The sequence below is a fragment of the Tasmannia lanceolata genome, unplaced genomic scaffold (genome assembly GCF_043159265.1).
Source record: "Tasmannia lanceolata isolate RefF3 unplaced genomic scaffold, GAP_Taslan_0.1 ptg000015l, whole genome shotgun sequence".
Classification (NCBI taxonomy): Eukaryota; Viridiplantae; Streptophyta; class Magnoliopsida; order Canellales; family Winteraceae; genus Tasmannia; species Tasmannia lanceolata.
In genome coordinates, this window is record NW_027518692.1 from 40,946,521 (window position 1) to 40,966,363 (window position 19,843).

A 19,843-nucleotide genomic window follows, 5' to 3' on the forward strand; every position below is an offset into this window, starting at 1 on the left:
TTGATTGTGATCGATCAGCTGTAGGATTTTCTGCTTGATCCTTCTTTCTGACTTGTCTTTTACAAAATATAACTGAGAAATGGAAGAGATCTTATTATTGAACATAGTTTCCTCGTTCAGAATCTTTCATCCCCTTTCCTCCATTATATTCCCTTTTCATCTTTTTCCTTTTTTTTTCCTCCTGTCAAAATCATGTTAAGGCAGAAGATTGTTTCAATGGCATTTTAGATGGGGAGATTCAATTGGTTTTCCCTATTTTTACAAGACAAATAATAATATCTGTTGACCTGACCACAATCAGATCACTCCCATATCTGGTCTCGTCATAGCGAAATAGCTGAGAAAAAAGAGCCAAAAAGTATATAGGGTATGAGAACAATAACATAGATTGAAGATCATCTCACTTGGATCGAGAAAAGAAAAAGAAATTAAAGATCATCTCACATTCATCATTCAACTATAAACTGATGATCCATCTATGGCGGAAAAACAAAAATTGCATTCATGAAACACAATGTGGGCGGAAAAACAACATTATTTGATGCATTAATGCAGTTCTCTTCATACTCAATCGCTGGTAAAAACAAAGATTAAGATGAGAATAACTAGTGATACAAAATATTTACACCGTCCATTTGGGAAAGAGATTGCTTGCTACGTAGAATGCCTTTAGGAAAAATTACACGGGACGTGCCGCGGAAGTTGGTAAGTCAATCCACACCTGAGACAAATGCAGAACAGTTAGCTATTTCAGCCAGAACCATGATTTCTACAAGGTAAAATATTCTAAGTTAAATGAAATAATATAATTGGGCAGTAGATACATGTAATGGAAAAGTATTGGCAGATTTAGCAGTTTTTAGATTCAGTTACATAGCGGTGGAGGATGGTAGAAATCATCTTTCTTGTAGTGACGTGTAGTAGATATTTGTGACATTGTCGAAAGGGTGGAAGGATTCACATTTAATAGTAGATGCCATATTTTGTGGATGATTCTTCTATGGGAGATGATATTTTCACCCCTCCGCAGTACGCATTCGCCCCCTTTTAACGTGATTTCACGTCAAAAAGCGTTAAAGTTGCCCACTGTTCACGTTATAAGGGGGCGAATGCGGTGAAAATATCATCTCCCTTTTTCTATTTGCTATTCTTCCAGATCTAGAATGAAAAAACAATGAAAGGTTAAAAATGATGTGACACCAGTGGGGGAATAATAAATAAGACAAAAGAGTATTACAATGCATAACGATAGGGTGGGTGAATCAATTTATCTTTCCATCATAAAAGGAGGTCGGCCAATGGTGTGGCTGATAGGTTAGCTAGAGAGGGTGTTTCGAGAGAGGGAGTGGATTTGTTCGATCACCTCCCCCTAGATCGATCTTTTCTTGCCCTAAGGGGTTAGCTATTGTACTCATGATGTTTCTTATGCATGTATAGACTTCCTCGGTCTTTGTTTTTCACTTTTTCTTGAATAAAATGTTCACCATTAAAAAAAAGGATTACAATGCATAAGGCACTAGTTAGAAAAGAGCTTACAAGAGTTACTTCCTAAGACATTAAGTGCAGTTGGGAGGTATGGGTTAGAACGCGTCTAAGAAAGAAAGCATATCTTCTTGCACGAAGGAACCGCCGAATCGCACAATTAAACTCAACTTTGATGGGGATATTGGCAACCCAGGGCCAATGCTAATTGAAATAGTTAGGAGTAACAGGAGAGGTTAGGCTTCTTATTTTAAAGCTTCAAGTGTTAAAAGGTTTGTTAAAGTATAACAGATTAAATAATGCCATCTCCAACAGCTTGATCTTTTGGAGTAAACTGGTAGTTTCACATGGTATCAGAGCAAATGCCTGGGTTCAAGCCTCCCAGACAGCAAAAATCCAAGTGCAATGGGCAAACCCAAAAGAGGGGCCCATGTGCCACGTGTAGGCCAATCCTATAAAGAGGGGCCACACGTGAGGGGGGTGTTAAAGTATAACAGATTAAATAATGACATCTCCAACAGCTTAAGCTTTTGGAGTAAACTGGTAGTTTCACAAGATCAAATGAATTAGAGGTTCAAGCTCAATTGGAAAGTTTAGGACTATTTACTAGGTTAAGTGGGAAATTGCTCGATAGATAGGACTCGTCGAATGCTGCTACTTGAGATTTAAAGAAGGGTGCATGAGGTTAACTGGCATAATAGATGACAAAAAGGCATATCAAATGACATTGATGCATCTGTCAGTCATATTGATTCTTCTACTTATTCTCTTTCTCTTGATGCAAAATAATAAGAAAAAATAATAAATCAGTTCTCAACTCAACTCAACTCAACTAAACTCAACTAAGACTTTGTCCCAAACTAGTTGGGGTCGGCTAATGAATCCTTTAGAAAAATTTCATGAAGAAGGTGAAAGAATCTACCCAGCTCAAATTGACTAAGTCTAATCCTGACACTAGTTGGGTTTGTCTGCATGGATCATTTTCTTCCATTATCTCCTATCCAAGGTCATGTTCTTTGTTATGTTCCTAGCCAGCAAGTCTTTCCTCACTATTCCAAACCATCTCAAGTGGTGCTCTCTCTATCTTTTCCTCAATTGGTGCCACCCCCACCTTACGGGTGTCTTCATTTTTAATTCTTTCTAACTTTGTGTGGGCGCACATCCATCTAAGCATTCGCATATCCACTACACTCATCTTATGCACATGCTGCTTCTTGGTGGCCCAAAATTCTGAGCCGTACAGCATGGCTGGCCTCACAACTGTCTTATAAAACTTTCCCTTCAACTTTACGGTCGCACAGAACTCCTGAAGCATGCTTCCACTTCAACCAACATGCTCTTAAAGAAGAATGAATCAGTATGAGTGAAAAAATAAGCATTCCTTTATCTTTCTAAAAAATAAGGTATTTAGATAAAAGATTATAACAATAACAATCTACAATAGGCGTGGCCTATGATAATACAATAGTTCCTCTAAATACAACTGCCATTCCTTTAAAATTAACGACTCAAGCAAGAGATGCACCACAGTTCTGGCCTATGATAAACACTCACAGATACATTAGTATTACTTGGATCTTGAGCATCAGTATTTAAAATTCACATCTATGATTAGAACTAGAAAATCCTACCTTCCAGCTGTAAGGAATAATATCTAGAAAGCCAAGAATTTGGCATTAGCCATTTGGGATAGTGGTTTTCTTCCCAAATGTAACCAACAAATTGAAACTGGGCATTATATAATTTTACAAAGTCAATTCAAGTATAATATTGCTAATGTGGTGCAAAATAAGACTTCATTTTCCAATAAAAACAGCTGAGCAAATGCTATACCATTAGGAATCCAAATTATATGAATGGATTTTCATGGCATATAGAGCATAAATGAGTTTCTTATGTTGGCCTCTAGTTATATCAATATGTAGATATGTACAAAAAAAAAGGAAAATATCAAAGAATGCATTTAAGAATTAGTTAGAAAAGAGAGATGCAAGGAAGTTGTCATTTACCTCTGGTTTTTCCAGGCCGAGTGGTCAATTCGGAAGCAGGTGGTTGTGGTTGGATGTTTGGAAAAGAAATGGGTGTCAAAGGAGGAGAAGCAACTTCATCAGTTATGTTCAGATTGTGAGGAGCCTCTAACTTCGGCACGTTCAATGTCGATGCCCTCTGACCACTGGAGGGTATAGAAAAACTGCGAGGAAAAGCCCCAGGAGGTGTTGGTAATGGAGATGCAGAATGCAATGCCATCGAAGGCCTTTTGCTGGTCACAGAAAGCTCTTGACTTCTAGAGACCAAAGGCGCTGAGTGGCCAATTAAACTGGATGGTCTTGTGGTTCTCACTTGTTTGGCTGGTGGCCTAGGAAGCTCATGAAGTTCACTTATTTTCGGTGAAGACATAAGAGGGGGTGAGGCACTAGGGGATACTTTTGGAGATGTGGACGGCTGAGGCATAGGAACACGTCCATGCGTTGAAATTAGTTGAGGGTGTTCTACTGAGCTTATAGGACCACTAGAAGATATAATGGGCTTGCTTGGCCATGCTTTACTTGTTAGTGGACCAGAGAAAGCATGCCTTTTGATCTTTTTATTATCAGAAGCATTATGAGGGTCCAGTTGTGGTAAGGAAAACCCCTCGGCCAAAAGAGGAGGTACCTCGATGGAGGTAGTATTAATGTTGCTCTCTTTAAGTACAGATTGGGCATTTAAGATGTGGGTATGGTCTGATGATTGATCATATTTGGAATCTTTCACATGTTTCTTTGGTTCCAAGGGCGAGGAATGCCACAAATTGTGTGTACGGGCACTTGCATCAGTAACGGGATTATTTGATACTGCTGCAGTTGAGTTTTTATGATCAACGGGTGTAGGTAACACATACGTGTGGGGCTTCCTTGTAGAAGAGAATCGCATGTCTCCTATTTCAGTTGGATCAAACTTTTTATCAGCAAAAATTGGAGCAGATTGGCTGCCAGCCCAAGGTCCCCTACCTAATGGGTGCAGATCCCCTTGGTTTTTATCTAAATTTTCCTGGAAAAAACCAAACAGAAAAAGAAGACATAAATCTTGTAAGCAAAGATATGGTTGGTGCAAAGATTTACAATAAAATCTGGAATAATTTCAGATAATGACATGAGCAAGCTTTACATGTTATAGATGTTCATGTTTCCATAATTGCAATCAAACCAAAAATAACTTTCAACACTATGCTTAAGCAGAATGAATAGGTATGAAATCCCATATGGAATAGAATCACAGCAACTGTTGTGGCATACACAGCAAGGTTTTTAATGGTGATTTTCAAAAGCATCATATCCATGGTTTTAAATTTCGGCCGAAATGCCGAAATTTAGGATTTCGGTTGGGACCGAAACTAAAACCCCCCAAAATCCGAAATTTTGGGATTTTGGCCTAAATTTCGGTTTCGGCCAAGGCCAAAACCGATACCGAAACTGAAATTTAAATCCATGATCATATCACCAATTACTAGGTATGTTATGTTAATGGGTAATAATTTTTGCAGGTATCAAACTTCCAAGTCTTATTATCCAGCTTCTTGATAATCAATTTATAGAAAAATCAATTAGATGAATCATCACTCATCAGCCAGTGAGTTTGAACATCATATTTCAAGTATCAGTATGGATAGCATATTGCTAGAAATTCCTTGAATTTCCTTCTGCTACCAATGTCTTAATATTTTTTAAATTGTAAATCATTTTAATTTAGTTAACTTCACTGAAATCAGACTTACGATATTGAAGAGCAAGTATCTTATGGCAATTTGATTGCATAATGATTAATTTCATGTAGATCACAATCCCCACACCAAACCACTCACATATGCAACGCAGGAAGTGTATTCTTTGGGAACCAAGGTTTTAAATTTCGGTTTTAGTTTCAGTTCAGTCACCACAGAAACAGAAACATTTTGGTTTCAGCTGGAAATTTTGATAGAAATCCTGTAAAATCATGGAAACAAATGTAAACATACGCAAATGATAGAATTTAAAGATGAAACTTCAAGAAATGCTAGAGTAAGCACAAATATACACTTAGAAATCATCACATAAGCAGGACAACCATCCATAATAGTTTTAAAACATCGAACACCAAGTGCCATGCATTGCCTTGCATGTCTGATAATTTAGTACCAACCAAATTTCAAATTTCACATGTAATTCATATAAATATTTGTACATAATACATGCACCACATATCCCATGTGATTGATTTTGGTTGTCCAATTAACATCAGCATTTGAATCTTGTCGCAGAACAAATAATGCGCAGGAAAAGCATCTGAAATGTTAAAATGAGAATATTTTATTTACCCTTCAAGTCATTTTGTAGATTAGAAGGATGGAAAATTGGAGGATGATTTCAACCACTAGCTGCCATATAAGATCTTGGTTTTCTTAAGTGTAAATATATGCAACTAGTCTCTAGTTCATCTCCCAAACTCACTTTAAACTCATCATAATTGTAGGAACTGGATGTATTGTATACATAGATTCTTGATGAACTAATTCATCAGGAAGAAGAACTTTTTGGTTTCCCCACAGTAAAATACTTCCTCATTTCGGAGGTACGGAACCTAAGTTCCATAACTGTTAAATGTGCTGCTTCAGTGTAAGAAACTGAAATTTCTATTTCTTTTCTTTTTTTCTTGAATAGTAGCAAGAATATATTAAAAGGGATTGAGCCTCTAGCCCAAAGGTAAAGCCTTTGCATTTCAGCCTAGAGGTCGGAGGTTCAATCCCAGCTTAACTATAAAAAAAAAAAAGTAGCAAGAATATATTGATAACCAAAGGGGCGACAGAGAATGTCAACCCAAAAGGTACAAGAGGATTAAAGACAACCAAGGAAGCATGAAAAAAATACAAGAGAGGCTCCATATCAGGGAGGCTAAAAGTCAAACCACTCAACACCTGTCTGTCTACTCCTTCCCTGGCTAACCGATCTGCCTTACTATTTGCAGTTCTTCTAACCATCTGGCATTTCTAAACTTAGATTCTGCTTGCGGCAATCATCACGTTGACACCCCCAACATGGTTACATATGCAGCCAACAGAGATACATTTAGCCTTTATTGGTTCTTGATTCAATTTTTTGGAAGGTGATCTTTATTAATAAAAAAACAGAACAAAAAGACCGGGCAGGTCTCAAGCAGAAGAGCAACTAAAAATGAAAACAGAATGCCTCAATCCTTTGGGATAGCGTAGGTATCAGGAATCGCAAATCTAATTGGGACACAAATCCTCAATCCTTCCCTGCTAGCTCATTTGCCATTCACTGCTGAGATAAACCACTGTATTATGCAACAAATCCTCAATGACACTAAAATTACATGTTCGAGTGATTTTGGGTATCTTCTCTCAAGTCGTTGATGCAACATTTTCTGAAGTTCTAATATAATTCTGCTTTCAAAGTGGACACAAATCTAATTAGGATTTCTGCATCCTGGGAATGTGACAAACATGTGGTTCAAGTACTTTCATCAATGGGTTCCAAACTAAGTAACAAATGAGCAGAGTTAAAAAGGTGAATTTGAATCTGGTTCTTCTCAAAAAAGAATTTTCCTGTATGGAGCAATCCCAGTGTGTCAATATTGATTTGATCCATTTGCTGAGCCAGTAAAGTCATTCTAAAGTACGGACGATTTGCACGCCAATGTTACTCGGAGTAAGGATAAGATTCCCTATAATTGGATAGATCCTCGCCATGGTTTCGCAGTGTTATACAATGCATAATAATAGGGAAGCCTCTGGCAAACCATTTCAGACTCGGTAAACCTGAATTCAAGCATGCGAAATGACTGCCAAAAATAGGCATGGTATCGTTTAACTCCCCAGGTCAGTAAGGTGTTGGCACACAACTCAGTACTGTAAATTCTTGACAAAAATAAAGTAAGAAAGAATAGACACGGATAATAGATGCCTGCTCACATTCAGAAATGACTGCTTCTACATTTATTATCCAAAAGACAGAAGAGATTTTATTTAGTTATTTATTTTTGAATGGTGAGAGGGCGAGCCTTGGCGCAACGGTAAGGTTGCTCTATTGTGACCTAGTGGTCACGAATTCGAGTCACGGAAACAACCTCTCTGCAAAGCAGGGGCGTACATCTAGCCCTCCCCAGACCCCGCAATGGCTGGAGCCTCGTGTGCTGGGCCGCCCTTTTTTATTTATTTATTTTTGAATGGAAAAGATGGGCAAGAAATTCACCTTTGTTGTTTCCATAGTTGACACAGGGGCAAGGTTCACTTGATCTAGCTGCATGACCAAAAAAGCCAATATCGATGTTTAGTCATTAATAAAGGCATGCAATAAAAGCTGAAAAGTGAAAACAGTATCAAATGATTGACTACCCCAGCCACAAAAAAGAACTATTGGTGCCTGCAAATTTCTGACATGTGTAACCAAAAGCTTTGCGGCACAAACATGATTTGTAACGACCACTATTTTTTTTTTTTTTAAGTTATTCTTTTGTTGTTATTTTTGTTTCAAAGCTTAATTTGGTAAAGGCACCCTAATTAGCATACTTTAATCATATTAATAAGCACACTATTTAATTTAGTGGGCCCCTAGTAAATTACAACTTAAAGAACAAAGGGAATAAGGGCATAATTGTAAATAAGTAAAAAGGGAGAGAAAATAGGGAAGAAAATCTCAAAAAAAATAACGAAATTGGGGAAGGCCAATCCTCCCCCCCAAAATAATTGCCGCACGCCAACTCCCAATTTAGGGAGTTGCGCACGGCTATGGTAGGGCCCACCAATATGCGCGCGTGTGTGTGTGTGCGCATATCTTTATTTTGGAGAAAATCCATTAAAATCTTAGATAAATATCAAAATAAGAGGGAAAGACTAAGTTAGGTATTGAAAGATATCTTTTTGGTGGGGAAACTTTCCTCCTATATATATATATATATATATATATATATATGAGAAAACAGTTCCTACACATATGTGTAGAGAGTTCCCTACACACTAGCTTAAAATACAGTGGGGGCCCACATTGTTTGGGTGATCCAAGCCATCCATTTTAAAGGCCCTCAAATAGATAGGGTGTCTACAAAAAATCATATCCATAGGATCATCCCAACCCTACGATTTGTGGAGGTAAAATGGATGTCTTTAAACCTTTACAAATTAGTCCATTTTTTGCCTCCACAGTTCGAATGGTTAGGATGATCCTATGGATCTGATTTATTGTGGACACCCTATCTATGTGAGGGCCTTAAAAATAAATGGTTTGGATCACCCAAATAATGTGGTCCCCACTGTATTTTAAGCTAGTGTGTAGATAACTTATCTACACATGCGTAGGAACCGTTCTCTCTCTCTCTCTCTCTCTATATATATATATATATATATATATAGAGAGAGAGAGAGAGAGAGAGAGAGAATGGTGTTCCTGCACAAGTGTGTAAGTAGTGCAGAAATAAGGTGGGGGCCCACATTTTTTGGGGGTCCAAAGCATTGACTTGGAAGACCCTTCCATGGTTAGAGTGTGGCCCAAAAATCAGCCTCATTGGATCATCCTAACAAGTCTAAAACAAATGTAACTTGCTGTAAATTATAATTTGTGATATTGCCTAGCAAGTCTCATCAAATTAATAAATTATAATTTGCATCTAAAACAAATGTAACTTGCTGCAAAATCAACTGCAAGAAACACATAACACAAACAACGCTACATGAATTTTTCATGTAACTACACAGATAGGAATAACAGTAATTCACAAAAAGGTTAATTGGAAGGTATGATGTGGAGCTAAGTACTAAAATTCACATAAAGTTTTAGTCGACGTGTGAATGATTTACAATGAAGGGTTTAGCTACTGACGGATGCTCTGAGAGCTAAGCCGGTAGATTATTTTCTTGTTAGAGTTTGTGATGATCATGACAGCTTCATACATAATAACCACTAACTAATTTTGCAATCCGTCAAAATGTTATTGTTTGTAAATACTATAATGAAAGGGTTTTTTTTTAAAATGGTAATACTATAATGAAAGGTTGATCGATATCAACATAATGTGTGCCTCAAAGTCTAACATGGAGTAAATAAAATTACTTCAGATAATATATCGTGCCATGGCATGAGATTTGATAAGCCATCACCAGTTCCCTTTTCTCAAAGGCTAAAATTTCAACGGCATATATTTCTCACCTCCATTGAATTCCTAGATGTTAAAACAACATCTTGTTGTCGATGGTCATTTTGCCCATAGTCAAAACTCAATTCCCCATTATCATTGGCATCATAACCATCATCATAATCACCATCATCATAATCACCATCATCCACATCATCATCATCATCAAGTCCACTGAATTGGTAATCAATATGTTGTTGTTCAGTAACCAGTTTTACGTGCTCCTCAACTGCCTCAAGAGACTGCAGTCCTTTCTTAAAGAAATTCAACTGCTTTCAAGAAAAAAACAAATCAAGTTGCATATCAACTATCACTTCACCATTCCAAAAAAAAACAATAACAACTATCACTTCAATAAAAACAATGAGTTATAATCTGAAAGGCATAAAATAAACCTGTGCAGCATGGTGCCGAGCTGCCTGAGTCAGCAGACTTCGAGACTGCCCTTGCTTCAATGATTTCATACGAAAAACAAACAAAGTTGCCTCCTCATCATACTCCTCTTGAGCTGTTTGCAACTGCTGAGATGAAATACTCTCTCCTTTGGCACTTCTTGACTTTCCTTTTTCTCTTTGAGCAGCCATCATATCTTCATATATATTTCTGAAGAGCACATGCCCGACTTTGAGAAAAAAATCAACTCAACGAGGCACAAAAACTAAACAGGAAAAGTGTAATTATTCAGACCTCTTTTCATCGCACTGACGTTTCATGTCCTGAATCAGCACATAAATATGAGCAGTTAAAAGAATAAAATAAAATCCCTAACATCCAATTGAAGAACAGTGCAAATAAAATTGTTTTTTCATGGAGGTTTAAACTTTAAACTCAACAGAGGCATACTTAATGGAGGTTTAAACTTTAAACTGAACAGAGGCTTCAAAGTATGCTTACACAGAAACAAGATATAAGTCAATTCATTATGAAAGCATATTGAAAGTGAAAAACCTTTACATGGAGCCCTCTAAAAGGTACAAACAGCCTATTTTCAGCATTCTATCACAGGGTGAGAGCCACCCCCTTGATCCACTATTATAAGCCATGGTTTGTGCAGAAAGGACGCTCTACACATGCTTGATGGATTAGACAACAATCTAGAAACCTAGAATTGTATTGAAGGATCTAAATGACGCTGGAGTTATGCAAATTGTGCAGATTATGGTAGGAGGTTCTAGACTTTTCTTGTGTAATATTGATTGTAGCGATGTATAGAGAATTTTATAGACAATAACATTCTGGAGTGGTCTTAGGGGATTGACATGTGGTGCAAGCCAGACCATAGTTGCAGTGTTAGGGGGTCTGTAAGCGAGTGAGAACTGCACAATTGGAGATCATCTCAAATCTGAGAGCCTTGTAACATTTCCATGGTGTAATTTAAGCAATATTTCGAAGTCCCACTCTTCCCCACCTTCTTGTGAAAGTTCAAGTCTCTTTCTTTGCCTTAATTTGCAACTTGGGGTAACATTCAGTCATTACATGAGGGTCATACAGGTGGATTGAAAGAGATATGCATGCCAATGACAATTGGTACAAGAGCAAGGTTTAATATGTCGATGACAGAGTGATGGGGACATATTGTCCTGCATCACAGAGGATGGACACATTTGCCGCGAGGAAAGCAAGGAAACGAAATCTAAGGTTATTGTGGCAAAAGCACCAGGCAACAGGGGACAGTGCCACTGCAAAGTCAAGGACAAGTCAATCGAATCAAAGAGAGAACGATCCACGGACGTAAATCCTTTAGAGGAATGTGTGAGCAAGTTGGAGCTTGCCTTATGCATATGGGTTCCGGGGTTGAACCCAGGACGGCAACCTTCAAGGGCTTGGGAAGGCTGATGTGAGACGAAGAAGGCATCGAAGATGCTCATTGGCAGCATCATGAGCATTTTGAACATACTCAATGAGCATGTAACGAATTCCTTGGATGTAAGTTAAAGATCAAGGTGGCATACTTTGATAAGGTAGTAGTCAAATTAGTACAAACTACAAGAAGATCCAACTCCACAAACCAAATAGATTACATGAAATAAGGGATGCTAAGACGTTGGACTTTGCTGGTGAAAGACTTACAATTCAAGATTTCAGTAAAAAATGAAGAGGATAGTAATTATGAGGGTGGAGATGCATAAGATACCTGCCAAGTGGGGACCCTTTGTAATTTAGTAAAGGGAGCTATTTAGATAATCCAGGTCTGGTCGTGATCAGAGATGTTTTTAGACATAACAGGGCAAGCTTATATGGCTCACTTCGGGTAAATTAGATTGCTGATTCGACCATAGAAAAGTAAGGGCCCTTCTATATGTGCTGTGTATCATCAAAAAAGGATTTAAGAGGACCTATATAGGCTAAAGGAGACACATTGAACATGATTAGTTGGGTACTGAGATTAGGTGACAGGACATTGGCTCACATTTTGAATGAAACTTTTCATACATGTAAAGATTTGGATTTTTTTTTTCATGTGTTAAAGGGATGCGAATAAGGTGGCCAATTCTTTTGCCAAAGAAAGGGCAAACAAAGATGTTATATTGATTGGGAAAGATCTGCCCTCTTTGTAACTTTTGTTTTATCCTTTTAATAAAGTGGTTTCTTCTACAAAAAAAGATGCTAAAAGGTGTTGGAGAACTTATAACACATGGCTTGAGGACAAGGAGGGTGCGGCGAGGACTGACACCATGTACCTCATAGGTGGGGATGATTTAGTGAAGGCATCATAGTAATATCGTGAAATCCTTTGCACCAAGAAGAGATAGGAGACACATAAAAGAGAATTTGAAGCAAGTAAATCTACCTGCAACTCACCAAAAGTACAGAACTTGATAGACAACCCAATAGATCTTCATAAACAATGCTTGAGAGGGAGAGATTCTATAACAATATATTTGATCATAACATGATCAAAGTGGGATAAACCCGAAATGGGAAAACTCTTTAACTATTTTTTTTGAAAAAGAAAAAAATTATATGTATAGCTGCACCAGCCGGGGTTTAACTATTCATTAATCTAAAACCCTAGTTAATCCTAACCATTGGTATAAGATCAAATTCAGTCCTTAGATTAGCCTAAATAAAGCCTAATTTCTATTTTAGAGCAACCCAAAATAAAAATTAAAAAAAAATTGCCTTACATGCCCTAAAAACACTATGTTTTCAATACATACAGCCCACCAAAACCTACTTAAACTTTACTCATAAATTAAATAAAAATAACTAGAAATCTACATAAATCATAGTGACCCAGCATATCGATTTTTGTGATGAATGGAGTTACAGGACCCACTATAGAAATTAACATGAGGATTTAGTCACCTTTGGGCCTACTTGCGGATATTGATTGACCCCCTTCTTTTCTCGAATCATCTTTGTTGAATTCTTCGCATATGCATGGACTTTGTTTGCATCGGAATTGAAGGGTCAACTCCTTGATAATTATGTGGAATATTTGATTTGAAATAAATTGGTGTGACTCGAACAGAAGTGGTTCGAGATAATCATACTCTTTTTCTGGACATGTTGCAGTGATCTCCCCAAACTAAATAGGCTGTTCCGCTTGGGAATCATTTCTATGATCATGGCATAATCATGCATGCATGAACAAGCTTTATAGGATCCAATGGTGCAAGAAATGTGGCATGATACATATAATTGTTCTATTTATTCCAAACTTCCACAATCATTTCATCAGTGAGTCGCCGACCTCATTAGTGAACAATAGGATTGCGTGAATGCGATTGAACAATAGGAGCCATACTACATGTTACCAGAACCACTGGTTAAAAGAGAAGACTTGTGAAGGTTTCATTTGAGACAAAGATAAAAAACTACCATTTATTTAGAATAATCCATCTTTGTCCCGTGAAAAGTTACAGACTTACAGCACCCACTTTCTAATCACGGAATCTTACAACAAGAAGCTTCAATTGCCAATTTGCAACTTCCTAAACCCCATCCACCACAAATTCCTTAATAATTAAAAAAAAAAAAAAAACATGCACTCCACAATAGAGCTTTTGTCATTATCTTGTAGAAACAAGCCCCAACTTGGTCATTCACTTAGTGTTAGCCCTTCCTGCCGCCACCCTCATAATTGATAGAGGATGCAAGATTTTGCAGTTAACCCAATGCTTTCTAATTAGACTAAATGATCCGCAACCAAATCCCCAACATATCATTTCCTTCAAAGATGGTCCTATAGCCCTCCTCATTTTTCCTATTTTAGCTTCCACACCACCCACCTTGAAACCTCTACACTCCTACGATGCTGCATGAGGAGTTTGTCACTGACCATGAAGAAACCAAGGAAGAAAGCTGCAATTGATCCAATTTGGCCATGTCATCCCACTTTTGCTGGTCTCCTTTTCTGGTAAGCCCCCCTATCCACCATGTCATCCCATGGCATTGACATGACAGGAGAGATGACAACACTAATTGTTTGGAAAAAGACCAATCAGAAAATCTAACTTCCTGTGCAACATTGATTCCTATCTTCTTTGAACAGTCACAAGGAGGATGAAGGTCTCAAACTGAACTCCAGAATCTAACACTGCGGTCCCTGTTTGAACATCATGCTTTCCACACATGAAGTAATAATTATAATATACAAACCTGAGCCGTTTCAGTTTTGAGAAAATAAAAGCGTACATTTTAGACAGTTCAATATAAAATTTCTCTGTCGTAACTATTTGTTTTTGCATGTTTCCTAGTGAATGTGCCCCCAATTTAAAATCTTGGTAAAATGAATATTCCCCACACGCTGATACTTAACCAATGCCTCACAAACCAGGGTTGAACAAAGATAAACTAAGATATAAAAGGGTCGGACAAGTGCCATGTGGATAGTTTCACAAAGCGAACAAATTCCAACAGGCACTTTGTATCAATAATTGCTATATGTTCTAAAGAAACAAATGAAATTGACTTAAACTTCAGAAGAAAAATGAACTGTAAAAGCTAGGCAACTATATGCAGCCGATGTTAGTTTTCGATATTTGTTTTTTGAGAGAAGAGAATATATCGAATCAAAAACTATAAAAGGAAATACAAAAGCAAAGCTAGGGCTGAGATGGCACCAAAAGAAAATAAACAATCAAGTACATTAGAAAAAACATAGATCTACAATAGTGTGCACTTCTGTGCCGCCATTTTTCCAATATTAGAGAAAGCCAAATGCAAAATGGTCAAACCTCCACGGTCTGAAGTTCATTGAGAAGAGACTCAGATGGGGTTGTAATTGTTTGCCCAATATGTGAACGCTGAAATGTGCAAAGTAATAAGTTATTTCCCAGACCTTCTAAAGATATTTGTTTCAAAATGATGATTATGCAAGTGTAGTGCATAGCAATCAGGACTTACATAGCCATCAACGAGTTTTTGAAGTTCAAACTGCACTTTCCCTAGCATTATTAAAACTCTACCTGCATTGCGGGAAATACAGTTAAAGTGTAACAAATAATTTTTTTTCGAATATTATTGGATATTCGAATTGTAACTAATAAATTGTAACTAATAATGCTGTAAACATTTTAGCAATCAGACAGAAACCATTACTTGCACCAGTGGTTGCCTCCAATTTTAGAATGGCTGCTCTGGTAATGGTTGAATAATGAACAAACAGCATTTGGGGCTTGATAGCAAGAACAAAAAACTCAGTAACATATGCCAACTCAGCAAATAAAAACCGACTTAAGATTCTAAGTTCAGCACAACACAGGTGAGCTAGGGGAACATATTGGAGAATCAGGGAATAAAGTAAAAAAAGAACAGAAAAATATGAAAAATCATGAAATTGTTAAACCCCATATTTAAATAAAAAGACAAAGACCGGAAAAAAGAAAAGATTTTAAAAAGAAACAAACATTACCATTTACAAACCGAAAGGCTGAATAGGGCCCGCCTATTTAGCCTTTCCAACCCTGTTTCATCTCCTATGGCTCATATAGCTTTTTTGGTAAAATGACTTCCAATCTACATTACCATTTACAAACCGAAAGGCTAAGATGAAGGCCACAATATGAACAAAAAATAGAGGAATATTAATACACTGACCACTTTCTTCATTATCATTTAATGCAGTTTTCTCAAGGAGACAAGCACCCATGTCCCGTAGTGACTCTGAGAACTCTGCAAAAAAATACAGTGATTGCTCAAAAAAGTGCCTCGTAGCTTGATGGCCAAAATATTTTATTTTTTTGAATGGTTTGATGGCCTAAAGTTAATTCATACAATATAACAATTATAACTAAAATATTATTATTTAAATATGGTATATTTCAAACTTGGAACCGGGAATTTAGTAGCTCATTGAAACTTAAATAAGACCCTTCATCAAATCTTGTACAACCAAAACACTTGTTGAAGAACACTTATGTTACAAGATACCCCAATATGTGTGGCATGTTAGTTAAGAATTAGAAAACACCACCACGACACGTTACCAATAATACTCGAGTTTTAGCATGAAGAATGCATGGCATTAAGGTCGTGTTCGGCAACCATTATATTAATGGATTCCGCCACTTGTTTAGGTGCGGAGAATGAAAAGCGCTCAGAATCCCAAAAATCTCGTTCGGTATCCCTGACCCACAAAGCCCATTTCCAAGTCTTTTTTGTGTTTTGCGCGACTGAAAGATGGGATTCTGCGGAGCGGCTCAAAGTCGTTTCCGCAGATTCTCATAAATCTAATTTCGCCCATTTATTCATGAGAGAATGTGAAGCCTTGGCGAATGTGCGCTAGGAGTTTTGACAAAAAAAATGTGAATAGATAAAGTGAGCGTTAAATAGTGTGGCAAAATCTCTCTAGTGCAGCATTGAAACGTAACATTTAAGTAGAAGAATTAGAAAAGGAAACATGGTTACAGAAATAAAAATGAAAACACTTAGAAGATAAGACAGTAAGCTACAAGATTACGGGAACGAGTGTACCATATGCACTATTTGTAGTGGCAGCAGCTGCCAAAAGTAAGCTATCATAGCAGTTTCTCATGTCTTCCATGTCCTGCAAAAATCAAGCTCAATCAAATTAAGAAATACAGAGAAAATCCTCCTGAGAAAGAATTAGGTCGGACACAAAAAAAAAAAAAAAAACCCTAGAATTGTAAAATTAAGCTAATTAAAAAGAATTCCGTTTACAACCGGCAACACACAAGCTGCGATCCCCAAAATAATAATAAAAAAGGCAAACCCTAGGAGAGAGAGAGAGAGAGAGAGAGAGAGAGAGAGAGAGACCTCGGAGGCGCGAGAGAGCTCATCTAACTGGGCGGAAGGTTGTAAGTCTGTTTTGTCCTTGGGATCGTTCTTGTGAAGACCGAAACCTCGAAGCTTCTTCAAAGAAGATTTCATTTTGCTTCTCTGTGAAAGAGAATAAAGAAGATGGAAAAATCCTCTATCTATCTATCTCTCTCTCTGTCTGAAATCGAAGTAAAATTAGAATAAGAAGGAGAATAGGTGGGAACGGAATCGAATTAATCTGTGCAACTACATTTCAAAAAGACTCTCTATTTGGATCCGTCGCTCTCCTTTTCACTGTTTAGGTCAAAAGCAGGTGTGGGAACGGACGAGAGAGAGGAATGTCTGAGATGATGGAGACACCAACTTGATTTTGATGGGATTGGAAAGACACGAGAAAAAAAAAATTACGGAAAAAGAAAGGAGAAAAAGAGAGTTGTGAAATCAAGACAGTTGGAACATCCCAACGCTTGATCTCAATCGAACGGACATCCAATGCATATAAGGATGAAAAGACAACATGTCTCGTATCAGTGTGTAGCTACTGTGTTTTGTGTTCAAGTCACGGAAGGGATAGCCTATGAAGAGAACTACCTCCAGAGGCGACTTGTGGAAAGGTTAGAGTGCAAGCCAGATTCAAAAGCGTGGTGGTAAGTTATGGTGCTGAGTGGGCGCCCACCTAGGAATGGGACTGGATGGGACCCACCCTGATATGCGACAAGTTTAAAAGGCCTAGCCTAATGCGTTCCATCATCTATGAGCTTTTGGCGTATTAGTTAGGTACCTAACATTGGCGCACGAAGAGCGAGGCAATAGTACAGAGACCTAGAGGAAGACATTCTGAAAGACCCTTTGAAAGACGTTGAGATTCTCTATAAGATGATATAAATACCCGAACCTTCGATCTTTTCAGAGCCCTGGCCACCACACATCATCTCTACCGTAATTTATCTTTTCTTTTATCCTGTAACCATCAGCAACCCCGGGGCGTAGTTTAGCTTAGCAGAAGTGTAATTTCCATCAATGTAGGAGATATCTTGGTATCTTGTGCGCCCTTTATTGTTAATACAATAACTCGTTGTTGCATTCTGTCTTTCCTCAATGTGGTCTTTCTCTTTGCTCCGCAGGCTTTTGCTTAATTGCTTCTGTCGTCAACCGAACACTACTGCTGATATTTGTGAGTGATGTTTGGGTTTAAGGATGGAATAGAAAAGGAAGAGTGGGCAAGTTTTTCAGTCATAGATTCAATTATGGGATCAATAGAAGCCATTGGAAAGGAGATACAAATCAAAGGATGAAAGGAGAAGAGTACATGGAGGGAAATTGAGTGGGCTGATCGTTTAGCTAAGGACGGGTCAACTTGGCCACTGTTAATGTGATTCATGGTCTTGTAACCAATAATGCTGAATAGGTTGATCGGCCGCCTCTTCGTTGCTGCTACTTGGGCGTCCAGTCCTTCTATCGGTGTATGGTTGTGGCTTTTGGGCTTGTATTTTGTTCCCACCTATCTATGGTTTGGCTTGCACGTTCGGATAGGGGATTGTTTCTCCCCTTTGTTCTAAATCTCTTGTTACCTTGGAATGAAAATCGTTTCCTTTCAAAACAAAATCTCTCCCCTTCGCTCCTTAGATCCTCTTTTACAATTGTGTCGTGAATGTTCCATATAATGATTTTTCGTCATTCCAAAACATGGCCTAAGTGGAGGGAGATTCCCTTAACGCTATCAGATGGCTAAACGGGAGGTCTCCTCACTCGTGGAGATTCTCGCTGTCCATGGATGAGATCTTCGACTGTGTGGAGGGTCACTCAGTTAATTACCACCACGTTAGGAGATCGGCAGTGAGACGGACCGACTAGCTAGAGCCGGAATTTCGAGATCTGGGCTTTAGATTTTTTATTTCCTCTCCTCATGAGTCTTATTGTCCACGTCAGTTTTTTCTCTAGTAATATTTGGTCCCATGACTCTCTTGGTCGTGGCCTACCTCTCGAATATAATCTTTACCATTTCAAAAAAGAAAAAAACACATGGCCCAAGTGTCACACTATTTCCAAGAGACTTTATTCCTTGCAAGGCATACGCTGTTAACTTTTAATCCTTCAGCTTAAGGACAAATCTCAGCTAGAAAAATCCAAAGTGTGGCAACCACAAGCTTGTGGGTTGAAGACAGCCTAACAACTAGGGGAAAAACAGGCTTTCAATCATCTCAGTCAAAAGCTTACTCTCTTTTGGACTAAAAAAGTGCAACAAAAGTGATCATAATAAGACCAACCAGGAATTGGACACGTTAGAAAACCCTCAACTATCAACTCATCATAACCAACAATGGCCAGAGGCTCATATTCGAAGGGAAAAATACTCCATAAATCAGAAAACGAGCAACAATGTAAAATTTCAGGGATTGTAGTTGGGCACTATTCCTTTTCAATTTTGGACTCCTTTTTGGTACTTGTTTCCAGTATCTATCACCCAATCTGTGGTGGACAGCATAGCTTTCTTTATCGGCACGTCCACGTCTGAAAGCCTTTCTTATGCCATAAATTAGTAACGGGCGGTGACATCAGCAGAGCCAAAGTTTTGATATTTACACTAACTCATCATGTCTTTTATTGTTTATAGCTCCCAAAAAGTTTTCACAAGCCTATTAATAAAGAAAAAGACAAGACGGGCTCGTGCACTTGTTAAAACATGGCTGTGCTGATATCATTTCTCGTTACCAAAGTCAAATCCCCAAATAATTTGGATTTTGAAACAATATCTCACTTCTATCGTCCTGAGCTTTGACCCGTAAGTGGGTCACATCCCGGGCACTCGGACTCTCCGCATATTGAGATGTAAAATGACCTAATTACCCTTTTCAATATCTTCTCATGACAAAAATAACACTTCAATAAAAAAAAAAAGGTAAATGAGATCCCACTGACGGATAAAATCCCCTTCCTCGCCTTTACACAGGGCCGGAGCTACATGTAGCATAAG

General features: G+C 38.0%; 1 protein-coding gene across 4 annotated transcripts; it reads right to left on the reverse strand.

The window, feature by feature from the left end:
- Positions 1 to 519: 519 nt before the first annotated feature.
- LOC143847277 (uncharacterized protein At2g33490-like) lies at positions 520 to 17,332 on the reverse strand. Of its 4 annotated transcripts, XM_077356060.1 has the most exons (12): positions 16,867 to 16,941; positions 15,688 to 16,636; positions 15,503 to 15,606; positions 15,190 to 15,265; positions 14,995 to 15,056; positions 14,826 to 14,894; positions 10,330 to 10,358; positions 10,038 to 10,245; positions 9,657 to 9,911; positions 7,707 to 7,754; positions 3,492 to 4,509; positions 520 to 721 (listed from the first exon to the last, which is right to left on the reverse strand). In XM_077356060.1, the coding sequence occupies exons 3-12, from the start codon at positions 15,503 to 15,505 to the stop codon at positions 711 to 713; spliced, it is 1,779 nt and encodes a 592-aa protein (XP_077212175.1). In that variant the 5' UTR covers positions 15,506 to 15,606; positions 15,688 to 16,636; positions 16,867 to 16,941; the 3' UTR covers positions 520 to 710. The 4 variants fall into 4 exon arrangements, with proteins under 4 accessions (XP_077212175.1, XP_077212173.1, XP_077212174.1 ...); XM_077356058.1 differs by lacking the exons at positions 15,190 to 15,265; positions 15,503 to 15,606 and having other exon boundaries at positions 15,688 to 15,762; positions 16,564 to 16,636; positions 16,867 to 17,332; XM_077356059.1 differs by lacking the exon at positions 15,503 to 15,606.
- Between the last annotated feature and the right edge of the window lie 2,511 nt (positions 17,333 to 19,843).

Excerpts from the sequence above, each read along its gene's own strand:
- LOC143847277 (XM_077356058.1), bottom strand. The coding sequence starts at position 16,980 with ATGAAATCTTCTTTGAAGAAGCTTCGAGGTTTCGGTCTTCACAAGAAC. Across the intron at positions 9,912-10,037 it reads CTCGGCACCATGCTGCACAG|TTGAATTTCTTTAAGAAAGG; the intron begins GTTTATTTTATG and ends TCTTGAAAGCAG. Across the intron at positions 7,755-9,656 it reads CATCTAGGAATTCAATGGAG|CTAGATCAAGTGAACCTTGC; the intron begins GTGAGAAATATA and ends TTGGTCATGCAG.